The sequence below is a fragment of the Rhopalosiphum padi genome, chromosome 4, assembly GCF_020882245.1.
Source record: "Rhopalosiphum padi isolate XX-2018 chromosome 4, ASM2088224v1, whole genome shotgun sequence".
Lineage (NCBI taxonomy): Eukaryota > Metazoa > Arthropoda > Insecta > Hemiptera > Aphididae > Rhopalosiphum > Rhopalosiphum padi.
In genome coordinates this window covers 18,563,669-18,578,601 of record NC_083600.1, presented here as the reverse complement: position 1 = coordinate 18,578,601, position 14,933 = coordinate 18,563,669, and the positions used below count along the sequence as shown (strand labels likewise).

General features: G+C 26.4%; 1 protein-coding gene across 1 annotated transcript in view; it reads left to right on the top strand.

The window, feature by feature from the left end:
- The first annotated feature begins 2,561 nt into the window (after nt 1-2,561).
- LOC132929785 (uncharacterized) overlaps nt 2,562-14,933 on the top strand; it is a 30,206-nt gene continuing 17,834 nt past the window's right edge. Inside the window, exon 1 of the mRNA XM_060995346.1 lies at nt 2,562-2,910. Within this exon, the coding sequence (XP_060851329.1) occupies nt 2,860-2,910 (51 nt within the window). The 5' untranslated portion in view covers nt 2,562-2,859. The remainder of the gene's footprint in view (nt 2,911-14,933) is intronic.

Below are 14,933 nucleotides of genomic sequence, written 5' to 3'. Positions count from 1 at the left end.
TTTATTTACTATTATCTATACCTATATTATTATTAAATATAATTAATGTGAACAAATTTCACAAATTCTAAAACATTATATATATACGTATATATATATAGGTAGGTATAATGATTCAATATATAGTTTGTATACTTCATTAATTTGACTACTTTTCAATTTTTGGTATTGTTTTAATAAGTGTAATTTAATAACAAATAAATACTGAAAATTGAAAAAATAAAAAAAAAATGGTCAAATTTTAAATGTAACTAATATTTTAGTTAATTATTGTAATTAAAATAAATAAACCTATAGCCCTTAATTAAAAATTTGTATTTTTAATTTATTATAAGTAAATTATTATATTATTATTATGTATGTGCAAAAATTAATACTTTTTAGATTCTATTAACAGAACAATGAATATATAATTGGTGACTGGTGAGTGTTTATTTTTAAATTTTGAGCGGAGCGTTAAATACATTAATATTGTTCAGTGATATACTCGTATGTGTGTTTATTTTGTATTTTTTAACTTTTAACACTCGGGGGAATAAAAATGCAAATGTTTCGATATTAAAAAATGTGGGTGATTTCTGGTATCAAATCTGATTTAATATTCTAATTGGTACTTTGCAGCATTGCAAGATTCAAAGTAAAAAATGTTATGATCGGGAAAATAAAAAAACTAAAACAAAGATTATAATACAAATATCCAATTTTTAACAAAATCGATTTTGTTTTTTTTGTATAACTTAAAAACGAATATCTGTAGATACTTGAACTTTTCACCAAATGTTTATATTATTATAAATAAATTACAATACAATTTTTAAAATATTTAAAATATTTTTGAACTATACATAGGAAATACAAATTTTAAATTTTATTTTAGTTTTTTTTCTAAAAATGTTGATTACTTGAAAATTTAATACAAAATTCCTCATAAGTTGAAAAATTTTAAAATTAAAATATATCGAAAATCTATAGTTACAACATTTTTTGTAAGTGTTAAAATTTAAAATTTTGATAAAATTCATAAAAATCGCTAAAATTTGAAAATTATTTTGTAGTTAAAAATGTATACAATTTTTTTTTATACCTAAGATTTGAAAATTTGAATACGAAATTCCCTGTAAGTAGTTGATACAGAAACCATAAAATCTAATAATTATATAATAAAGCCAATTATTTTTAAGTTTAAATTTGGACGAAATTACTTATTTAAACGATAAATAACGATGTTAATTATTTTGTTATTATTTAAAAACATTATTCGTAGGAACATTTACATATAATTATATTATTATGAATTTTATAATGATATTTTTGATTTATTTTAATATATTATTATTTATTTATATAATGAATTTATTTTTACTTAAAATTAAATAAAAAATGTCGAATAAACGTGAATATTTAAATTAGAATACATTAATTTTTTATTGTAATTAAAAAAATGAATAATCTGGGATATTTTTTTCAAACATTTATATTAGTATTTTATTGTATATTTACGTCACACGAATAAGAAATATTATTTGGTTTTTAATCCTTTTATATTTTTACATATTATTAATATGTATAATATTCATTAAAAGTACTGTATTTGAAAAAATATTATGTGTTATAGTATTTTACTGTGCACTTTCGCATTAGTATTTGTTTACGTTTTATAAATATTTCCATTCAAGGAAATACTTTCACTTATGCATAAGCGACCGGATGAGTTGATTGAACAGTATCTTAAGAATATATATATTTATGTATATATACACAATATAATATATTATTCTATAATTCTATAATTATTTTGTAATTGTTTACATGTATCAATTTTCATATCATAATTAATTTTCTAGTAATAATAATTTATTAAATATTTGTTAAATTATTGAACAAAGAGTATATGTAAATATATATTGCTATATTATAATATTGTGTTTGTGGAGTAAAAATTGTTTTCTTCTAATTTACATATGCAAAACTAAACTATTTCATGTAAAAGAATTATTCATTTCAGTCTAAATGCGTAACGAAATGTTCTTAAGATTTTCATGTCAGATTAAAAATACTTCATTAAGTAAACAGATTTTCTCATATACGATTTATACTCAAACAACCAATCAACACCTTTGGTTTTATGATTATAATATATAATATGATATATCATTGGAATCCGAAAATCAGTGTTATAGTATAATACATATCGTATAGGTACGATTGTACCTATATATTCGGGTATAGGTACTATTATTATACGATTTATACCTAGATTTAATTTACTAGTAATTGTAGCTTCTTTTATTTTTTCTTCGTTATTCATATTTAAGAGATCACAATATATTTAATTGCCTACGCGCATGTATGGGTAAAAAAATAAACAATTTTCATAAAAAGTAAATAACAATCACACATTTCAGCATTATATCATTATTATATGGTATAGGTATACATTAAGGTGGCGCATGCGCTCAGTCAACCTCCACACCTCTACTCATTCCAAGGTTCTACTACACCCCGCACACCGTTCACCACATCGCACCAAACTAAACTCGCCTACTCGCGTTGCGTGTCGCGTTGGTTTCGTTTTTTCGTTGTTGTCCTCAGTATTTCACTGCGTCGGTCCGTGGGCACTCGTTCGCATTCAGTGCGTACCTGATATATTACTTGTGTTTTTTCTTCTAATCAAATATAATTCGATTTTTCCAGTTTAACGCAACGTAAATAATGCGTTTATACACCCGTAAGACGCGCGTATACTGCGACCAGAATATTATTTTGTGAACGATATACAGAAGAAGAAGAATCTATTTCATATAACAATTATATTGGACGAAAATAAAATTGCCGTTCGTTAAAGTCTCCGCCGACGCCATGAAACCAACTTCGGTTTATCTGATCTTATTGATCGGATTCTGCGTATCCGTGAGTCATAATTTTTATAAATATATTATATAGGAACACGCATGCATATATAAGAATAATAATTTTATAATATGAGATGTAAACACCCCGACTGACATGATGCCATAATATGTATAATAATCGGTGCCTACTGTAAAAAATGTAACATTTCGTGACTCATAATATTTATACCGAATGCAATTATTTGTGTATAGTCACCTTATGTAGGTACTTGGATAACCGGTAAAAATAAAACTATTAAGTACAATGTCAATTGTTTAAAATTTATTCTTCCCTTTCTAAAATTATTATATTTTTACCTATATTAGGTTACACATCATATTTGTGTAAATTTTGGTTGAAAATATATATTTTAATATAGGTACACTTATACTAGGCAATAACTAGTTTTTTACTGAAACTTAAATATTAATTACATTTTCATTAGAACAAACAAAATTTAAGAATTAAAAATGATTACGTATAGTTTAATTAACTTAAGACTATATTATAGTGTATTATCTATATGTAGTAAAATATACTAATTTCATTAAAAGCCAATAATATATTGAATACAAATAGGTATTGGCTACTATAATGACGTCTTAAATTGTATAGATGTATTCAATTTTATTACATTGATCAATTATTTACGTAACATTAAATGTATTCTTATTCCAAGAAAACAATAGACATTATTATTGATATATAATAGCTGTTATCAATAAAAGTAGATATATTTATTTTCCTATATTTTAACATTATTTTATATTTAATAGACACAATATAGATTATCTAAATTACTATATTTTTTTTAAAAACATATTTTTGATTATTTTTTAATTCCGTGTAGTTTTAAACGTCTATATCTACTTTAGGTGTATTTTCCTCTTGTTTTGCCATAACAATGTAAAAACTGTATACGTATAGTGTACTGTACTGTATACTGTACAACAACTATTTATTATTTTTATTAATTTCCTTTATAAATAACAATATTCCAAATGTTTTAAAATTTTTTTTTCAATGACCTTTATTAATTACAATTATATAGGAGAAACATATTGTAGTGTCGTAATATTATATAAATGAAATAATAGTAAAGGTATCTATATACTTATAAAGTTATAACTCTATTATTAATCTTATTGCAAATTAATTGTATTTATGTAACCTACCTATACCAATATTATGTACATATTATTGTTACTGGAGTGAAATATTCTGCTTTAAATATTTTAAATATTGTATGTATACCGATAAAATACATTTTAGATTAAACTTGAGAACACAAAATAAAAATCATAAATATTTAAGATATATATCTACAAATACTCCTTTAAAAAGTATAGCTAAGTTATAGTATACATACTTCATTCCTGCATCTTTAAAAGTATATTATTTAAATTTATATAAAAAGATTAAAATAGTTAACATTCTATATGAATCTTTACAATCATCGAACAAGATCAAAATCATTTCAAATTACGAAACCTAGCTATAGTATCTTTATATATTTTATGCAATAGTATACTAGTATACATGTAGAGTAGTTATCCAAACTAAAAAAATATAACACCCAGTTCAACCCCTCTTCGATTTTTTTCAATAAATAGAACATAAAAATATTTTATAAATCGTATATTTTTATATTTCCTTCTTACTTTATTGGAAATTTATGTGTACACAATTGATATAAAATATACATATTGAAAGTTGAAATATCCTAATAAATGTGGTTAAAAAATTCCTTAAAGTGTCAGAAACGCTGTTTGTACTACATTTTAAGTAGCTTATACAATTTAGGACAAATACTCGTACTAAATAATAGGTTTATTGTGTATATAATATACCTATGGATGTGTCATGTATACTTATTAAATTAAACAATTGAATTTTGTTTGACAAGACCTTATAGATTATTGATATTCTTTGCATTTTTAAACAATTTATTTGTATCAACACTTTGAATCTAAAATATCAAAAAAAAAAAAAAAAATCACTTGTAAAAAAGTTAATTTATTTGAATTAAGATGAATAACTTCCAAAACATAAAAATTCTTATACACAATTACAATTTCACAGTTTTTGCATTTTTAACATTAAATAATTTTAATTCAAGTCTACTCGTATACTATACATACTATGATAATTTTACTCTTCTTATAATAGAGATTCATTCAATATTGTGTAAATATATTGTGCGTATAAAGACGTACTGTACAAATATTTATAATTTATGTAAGTATATAAATATATTTATATTCTCCAAATGACCCTGCAGTACATCACGTAGCATGACGGATCTATATAATAAGCATATAAATTGAAGAAAAATCTATGTAGGTACACTAAAACACGTTTATACCTAATGTATAAATCACCAGTTATTTTTTTTCAAGTTCACGTGGTTAAACATATATGCGATTATTTTAATTAAGATATTAATAATATATCATATTTACGTATTTGTATTCAGTATCATTAAAAATAAATATAATTTAATCAAACGATTATTATATTAGACGTTTAATTATAACTACTTACATATAATCACCAATTATTATTATTTTATTTTAATGTGTAAGTACTTTACATAATGAGTAACAATATTAACTGTTGCAAGTAAAAAAAAAAGTTATATTATTTTTTATAATATAGATATATCATCTTAGCGTGTCACTTCACACTTATAAAACAAAAAACAGTTTAAATATTGTTATTATTAATGTATCAGTAACTTTTCATTTCTATTTGAACATATTATACATACGTGTATACATAACTATACACTGACAATAAGGTCTTGCATTCAAAATCATCTTTCCGTAAAAAAACTATTAAAATGACACGCAATCGTAGTGTTTTCTTTATATTTCATTACAAAATGGTTTTACATAATATATTTACTTATATTTGTGTAAAATATATATTATAAACTATAATATATGTTCTACTTTTCATTTTAATTATATAGTGTAGATATATGTGTCACAAATCACAATTGGGCATCCAGAATTATAATATAAATAAAAAACAGTATACGAAATGATGTTTAAATAAGTTTAAGCATTAAGATATTGTCTAGCTATGTTCGTAATACTCGTAATATACATTTATACATATCGACTTATTTATATAACTTTTATGGTGTATAATATGCCCCGAGGATCAAAAAATGTATGATTATTACATTTTATATTGTTATTTTGTATTAATTGTAAAAAAAAATGCCTTATGGCGTATTGTACTAAGTATAGTGTATAACAGAACAATAGACATCTACTCAGGTTGTAGCTTTGGCTTATCAATCATATCATATCGACTGCAGCTAGGATTAGGTATAATTTATATCTAAATACTTGCAGTTATGTACTATTAAGAATGCGTTTATATAGATTATAAATCAAAGAAAAAATGTTCGAGAAAAAGAATTCCATCATAAATCCATAATTAGCACTATAAGGGTTGAATTCATGTTTGATTCGATGTAAGACAGAGCCAATTCTCTAAAATAAATCTATTGACTAGGGTATTTCTTTGGGTAATTTTAGTTGCAAAATATAATAACATAATAAGTGATTAATGGTACAAAGTATACGTACTATAATCAATGTTATAAAAAAAAAATCATTAAATTGAATATATTATGGTACCAAAGAGACACATCTCTCGATAGTTGAATTCAATTTATTTAAAAATTACTACGTTACTTTCTTTTGGGTCAACATTGGTTATTTTTTAAGGAGTGACAAAATTATGTAAATTTTTATAATAAGAAAATTACAGTGGTTTTCAAATCTATAAAAGAATCTAAAAATATAGTGGTTTTTTTACTGTTTTAGTGCAAGGATTGTTAATATTGTTTATAAGGGTAATGTTTGAGATGTATAAGAAAAGGGAGCGTATGTGATTGTGATGAGTATTATTATTAATTATAAATATTAATATTTTATAATACTATAAAAAAACAAAAAAAATGAAAATTGTGTATGTGAGATGGTGAATTTATGTCTAAACAATAATTTATAAATTGATAAGCTAATGAAAAATGTAAAAAAATGTAAATGAATACAAAACAATAATTAATTTTAGTATTAGGTACTTGATATATTTTTTTTTATCATTTCTGGTTTTTCAGTTTTGTACATTTTTAACTCGGACATTTTAAGATATTACCATTGATTATAATTATTAAATAATGTCCTAGAATCAGCTATTGCTATTTAGCAAAATGTGCTATGCAATATGAATGATTGGAAATCATTGAAAGCATATAGTATTTGATATCTGTGAATAGTTATTGAATACATATTACCCCATATAGTTATATTACTGATAGATGATTGATATATATTATATGTTCAAACTATACAATATTTCAGAATAGATATCATTGTATATCGGAATAATATACATTCCATCGTTCTCTTGTTAGATTCCAGTTCAATCACATAATCGCAGTTAGGTACCTATATTATGATTTCTTTTGAACGTGATGAAATTCAACAAATCTCCATAGGCGTGGCTCCAAGACTTGAAAACTATTTTCAAACGGGTGAGTGTTGATTGGCGCGTGAACGCGTTAATATTAATTAGATATAATTATACACATGAATATATATATATATATATATATATGCCTGTATGGCTACATTAATTCAATATTTAGCTTATAAATATATACAAAATTTAATTTGTCTACAAGTGTTAACAATCGTAATTATTATACTTATTTAGTGCGTACCTCCTAATAACGCATACATTATGTCACGCGAGTCCTACAATAATGACCGCCAACACAATTATTACTGGTTCAATATTGTATGCTCAGAAACAGGAAACTATGCACTAGTACAGCGGAAGCCGCGCAATACTTTTATCGCGCGATGCGCGTAGCCGCGGTGTAGGTATAAACATTCAAATGAAATATTTACATATATTATGCGTACGGCACGTGTAAAAAATCCAAAACTAGTTTAGCTTGTATCACCAAACTTGCACGTATCAATAACATATGATCACGTCACACTAAAAAGAAAAAAAATTTAAAAAAAAAAACCCATTTACGGTTCTTGTGAAGTAAAAAAAAATCCTTTTGTATACATAATATGTAGCATCGATGGAATGTCGGCTATTATGACAAACTAGTTATTATATAGGTTGAGGGGAACGATACGTCTTCCTATGAGTAGGTACGTCACAAATACCACATATACCCCTTTGGCGATGACGTGACATCTAAATATAATAATACTCTTCACTTGTCTCATGTCCGTGTGTATATAGTTATGAATCATTGTTTGTATACAGTTTGGCATATTAAACATAATATCGTCATGATATACAAATAATAATAGTGTAGATACTATTCGTGATAGTCAGATTACCTATCATAGTCGGTTTACAATTTTTGTGCACAACACAATATTATCTTAAATATCTTTTAAACTTCCATAAGTACTGTGGTACAAACCGATCTAATATCGTTCTGTGTATAACAATGATAATAATATAATAATTAAAATAAGAAATGTCTTAGTATTAAAAGCGAAAAAAAATATTTCTTTATTTTTTTTTTATGAATTGAAACGACTTTACATCAACTAATAATAGTATTTGGAATATTATATTTTTTTAAACGCTATACCTATAAGATCTTCATTGTAGAAAACACCGTTTGCAAAATGTAAATACTATAGTTGATATTGTTCCTGAGACATAATATAAATGTATTATTTTAAAGGTTTTTTCGAAATGAATATTCAACTTTGCTTATACATTTTCTTGAATCGTGCTAAGGCATAAATGTATAAAATAAATATTTTTTCACTTATGCTGCAAATCCGTGTGGTAAACCAGAAAATAAATATTAGGTTATAGGTTGATTAGTAAATATCAGAATAATATAATTTATAATATTTTGTAAGCAGTAAGCTATATTGTGTATTTTTATAAAATAATCATAATTATGAATAATTTAGATCATGGTTAAATGCCAAAGATATTTATATTAATAAGAATTTAGTAGAACTTTTCATTGTTGATAATTATTTACATACTATACGCTTATGGTAATTTTGATAATTTTTAATCTTCCGATGACTAGGAACTTTTTAGTTTCAAAATTATTCAGTATATTTAGGAATTAAGTAAAAATTATGATCTATAGGTTATGAGTTATGACCATCATTAAACAAAACGTAATTATTCATATAATTGCGGATTATTATGGTAACATATAGTAATTCCAAGAATTGTGCCACAAAAACTTATTAACCACTGTCCATTAGTAAATATATTATGTTATATATAAATTAATAATTATTGATGACTGTACAATGTTGACTGTATTATAGTTTCAGTATATTTTTATGACTCAATGTTTTTGTTTGAAAATTAAAAATTCATAAAATTGCAAAAATTTTAATCATATGTATATCTTACATAACATAAAATGTGACGTGATGGGAAAATAAAACTAATTGATAACTAGATAGGTACGTATTTTTTTTTCTGTTATGAAATAATTTATGGACTTGTGAATTGTTCTATTTTTAATTAGATAAATACTAATACTATATACTACCGTCTACTAAGTAAAAATCTTAATATTTTAATATTCCTCATTTTAATTTTTCTACGTACCTCCAAAGTATGAATATTATATTATTTTTTTTTGTGTTATACAATTATTTTTCTATAATTAATGTCGTGTTTCCAATGTAATACGGTACTTACATATGTATAACATAATAATGTTTGTTTTAAAATCTTGAATTATTATGAATAGCTATAAATTGGTGTACTTATAGATTTAAAACGGGCGATGACTCTTAGAATTTACATACGTATATATATAATATTATACACCAACTACAATTATGTATATAATATTATGTATAAGCAACACGCAGATTATATTATTATATATGTACACTTTTTATAACGTAATAGCTGCAGAATAATATGTCGTTATTCATTGACCAGCGTTTGTCGCGTAACCTCTCATTGGCCATTCTAATTTGAATTCCGCGTTTAAGAGATGACGCGATGATTTTTATGGCTCTTCGATATATTTTTATTATCATCATGTTTAGTTATTCTACAAGCGACATCTTGTTATATAGGTACGCACACGTTCAGTTATAATATACTATTTTATAAATATAGGTATAGGTATATATTATCTACATAAAGAGTATATTAGTGTGTACCCAGCTTATAGGGTATGCACGGCGTCGGACAAATAACATAATAATAATAATAATAATAATAATAATAATAATAACGATAATATATTATTATGGAATGCCCCCGCTGCAGGACACGCGGCCAGCGAGAGAGAAATGCCGCTGCGTTTGTTGCATAATGAGTGAAATGAATGTGTGCCAGCAAGCGCGCGCTCGTCGCAGATGGTTCTTATGTATTATACTTATACAGGCATCTTTTCGTGTGTGTCGTATATGTGTTGCGTGTATAGTGTGTAAGTCAAAAGTGTATGTTATCCACACGGTTGCACACACGCACATGTCGCGTTTAATATACGTACACACGTATATGCGCCTATAATACCTACAAGCAACAACCAGAATAATAATAATAATAATAATAATAAAAATAATAAGAACACACTAGGTAATAATAAATAATGACACGGTCCGTTGCGTTATAACCTGCGCATTGGTCTCGGCCCGCAGTGAAAACAAAACTAAAAACAATTAATATCCGATATATGTGCACGTTGCCCACACACACACACACATATATATACACATACAACCCCTGCGCGTATAACATTCATATACACGCGGTGGGCCACCCCTTGTAACATAATAGCGGGACGTGGCGAACATATATATCGTTAGGGTGCGCAGTAATTCGCTGCACACACTATAAAGAGTCGGAATCCATCGAAATACTGTATTCATATACTGATAGTAATACTTTTAATTAGATATACTCTTTTCGGACATTTAAAATACTCATTAAATATCTTAAACATTAGAATTGAAATATAATATGTGATTATACACTCTTGGACCATTCGTTTTTATTGTGCCACCAGACGGCTCAAACCTTGTTTTACAGGATCGAAAGGCAAAAGTATATCGGTTTTTGGTCTATACTTCTCGGATAATACCAGGGGGGCAATTTCACTCTAAATTCTGCGACAATGCTGCGCATGTAAGAAAGCACAGTTGGGTCTCGCAATAACTCGTACCTCGAGGGGAATAAAAACAAATTCTATACTTATGCATTCACGAGTAGTTATATACCTCAAACAAAACTCATTTAAACGCTACGGGGGGGGGATCGAGTTGTGAAGTCTTTTGTTGAGTTACCGCGATGTTCGATTTATCGCGAATTGACTGTACCTGCGCGCTATATGCGTCACAAGTGTTTCAGTGGATATATAGTCGCGGACTTGGGTAACGCCTCGGCTCGGCCCGCGCCGATTACATAGATACCTCTATAATATATATTACCTGTAGCGTGCTGTGAACTGCGTAAATATGTTATGCTACGCCCGCGCGTCCGGATATGAGATAGCTGTAAGTACGGCGTGTCGGTGGCGATGGCGGACCCGTGACAAATGATAAAAGTCTGCAGCGGATACATCGTCGTCGTCGTCGTCAGTGTGGCGGTAAAAAATAATAATAATAAAACAAATTAAAGGCGGCCATGCTTAAGGACGGACGGTTTATGTGGCGGAGAAAAAACAAGTATGACTATTTACTATATCGCGGTCATATCTATGTTATGTTTCACTGTATAGAGTATTATAGATGAATACCTACTGCAATATAATATAATTTAATATAATATAATTGTATATTGCGTGTACAGCGCTGTACCTTTACGACGACGTATCGTCCGAGACGAAGAGACAATATTTTTATTATCATCGTAACATTCGTAACGATAAAATTGTATCGTAAACTAAACGTATAATATATATTATATTATATGACATGAAGCGTTTAATAATGTATCCGACTTTGATATGTGTGTGTGTGTGTGTGTGTGTGAAATGTGAATCATATAATAATGATGATAAATGTTGTAATAGCTTTGTTGTCAGCGCGAGAAAAAAATGAATCCAATTTTAAATTTTTATTAATATCTACTGTTTTTTTTTTTAATCGATTTCAAAACAACGAGTGATATATCTCTAAGACTAGACTGTAGAAAATGAATTACTAAACAAACTGTACACTATTTTTACTATATCGATCTTCGATTATGTTTCTTTTCTAATAATTAGTCCATATAGGTACTTCATTACAATATTGCGTTTAATAATACGATAGTCGCTAATATTATAAATGTTCATTATTTTGAAACATAAACCTACGATTTTGATCTACAGCCGTATCGACCTTTTTGGGAGGTTGATTTTTTTTTTTTTTTTTTGTTAACCAAATAATAATATGATGTAGTGTGTGGGTCCAATGGCCATGGAAGACGGAAATATCACACATATTATACAATTTTACAATCGGGCTAATCAAATGTATCAATTGAATGAAGGTCAACGTTACAAAACATTACGAGTTGTGCATTTCAAAACAATCATCATTTTTTATTCACACGTTTAACGTAGGTATTATTTTTAAATTAGTACCTATATGTATACATTTTTAAGTTATTGTAGTATTACTAGTATTCGTTTTTCTATTAAACTAAACAATTTTCGTTTAAGTAATATACTAAATAGCAATATATATTTCAGTAAAATAGTTTTAAAAAGTAGTAGGTAAATATATTAAGTACGATTTAATCTATTTCCTCGAACACCATTTATAATATAAATGGTTTATTCGTGTACTTATGGAGTTTTGAAGGATATTTTAAACTCGTTTTTTTTTTATAAGTATTTGAAATAATATCTAACATGTACACCGGTACGCGACAGTTTTATTAAAATATCTTACTCGATTAAATAGGTATGTCAAATTTCTAACTGTAGGTAAAAATAATATAATAGATAGGTACATATAAGCGATTGATCTTTTAAATAAAAATGAAAACATAACATGGATCCATCTTCGTTGTGTATTTTAATGATTATAATATTATATATTTTGAAATAATAAATAATTCCATGGAGGTTTTTGCTCCCGGTTGCTGTTATTTCTGTAAACAACGTAAAGTTTTCTGGACTTGACATACACATAATTTTAACTTTTAAAAATGTACATATTTTAAAACCGAAGGAATATAAATCAATTCTGTCGATGTGTATGTTCGGTTGTCATTCGTAATGTAGTGGTTTTTTTTTTTTATGTATACAGCTTCTCACAACTTCAACGCACGACCGTCCATTTTCTCGTGTGTTTTTAAAACAGTGATTTAAAATCCATCATATGTACCTACCTAGATTAATATTTATCCCAGTGTGTGAAAAATAATATGGTGTTCTTAGTGGAAAAATAGTCATATGTGCGATTCGTTTCGTATAGGTAAATTATTCAATAATATATACAAATATATTTGTATTATATGTTCTGTCGAGTAAATTAAAAATATACATATATGTACATATATAGGTACTTCGTTCTTCGGTTATTATTTACCTTATGATAGTATATTTTATTGATTGATAATAATTCAATTAAGGTTGAGAATGAACAAAGCATTCTCGATCAATGATCAATTACCACGTGTGACAGTACGTTGTTTATGCATTATTATTTATTATATTATATTAATGATGTACAGATTCTTGATATAGTTTATTATATCGAATGATACAGTTGTGAGATCGCATTCCGTGTAAGGAACGCCAGAGTACCATTAGATTAGAACAATAATGTATGAGATGGTTTGTAATAATTATGCATGACCGTGAAAGGTGTTTTTCACTCATTTTTCCAAGGTTAAAGAGAAGTCCCGGGCAAATGCTGACAACAGTCGTTTTTGGACTTTCCATTTAAGGAGGCATTGTATAGGTACTATATAATATATAAGATGCTTTATGCAATTGTGTTCACCGACTACCTATACACATCAAGCAATTGCGAATGATAATACTATTATAGTGGACTATTTCATGACACGCATTACGCATTCGTATTTCAATAGATAACGAATAAAATATTTTATTAGATGAAAAATAAGAATGCTTTTAGCTATAATATAGATTTTTACGTTGGTTTTTAATTGTTTATTGAATAATATCAAATCCAGTCTAATCTACTGGAATACCTACGCATTTTAATAAATTAATTTATGATCATATTATTTAGAGTAGGTATAATATATAATAGAGATAATAATATAATTTAATCTAGTTGGTATTTATATAATATGGGAAAAAAATCATTCGTTTTTATACTTTTTATTGTTATTTTTGTTATTATTATTCATGTTTATTCGGTATATTCTTTTTATGATTATCTGTTTGTTATAGTATAATACCTATGTGTATATAGTGTTTATACCATTTATTATTGTCTTATGGGCTTATAGTTAACAGTTATACTTTTTAAATAAATAATATAATATTGTATAGCTGTATAGGGTACCTTATAGATAGGAGTCGGGTATACTTACTGATCTAATAATACTTAGATATTATCTTGTATTGGAAGAGTTTAACTCACGCATATATATTAAACATACATATGCGATCATAACGGTTTACTTATACATGAACGATTTCCGGCTTAAGTCTCTCGAATGTTTTTTATATTCTTTATAATCATAACATAGCTATATATACAGAACAAAAGATATATACTAATAATATCATGTTATTATTAGTCTTAAACAACTTATCTATTAACTATCATGACTTTGAGAATTCCATCGTTGACCATTGCTCTTCCCATCATAATTTATAATCTGTACTTATATATGACCGTAATATGCTATACCTACATATCTGTCTAATACCTATACTCTCGGCGGTTGGTTTTTATTCCTTACAATAGCCCACCGTCTTATTTTGTGTACCTTATTAGTGATGGTTATATATTAATGGAACACGCTCTGCATGTAGCGGATATACCACGGTATTTCCTATACAGTATAGGCAT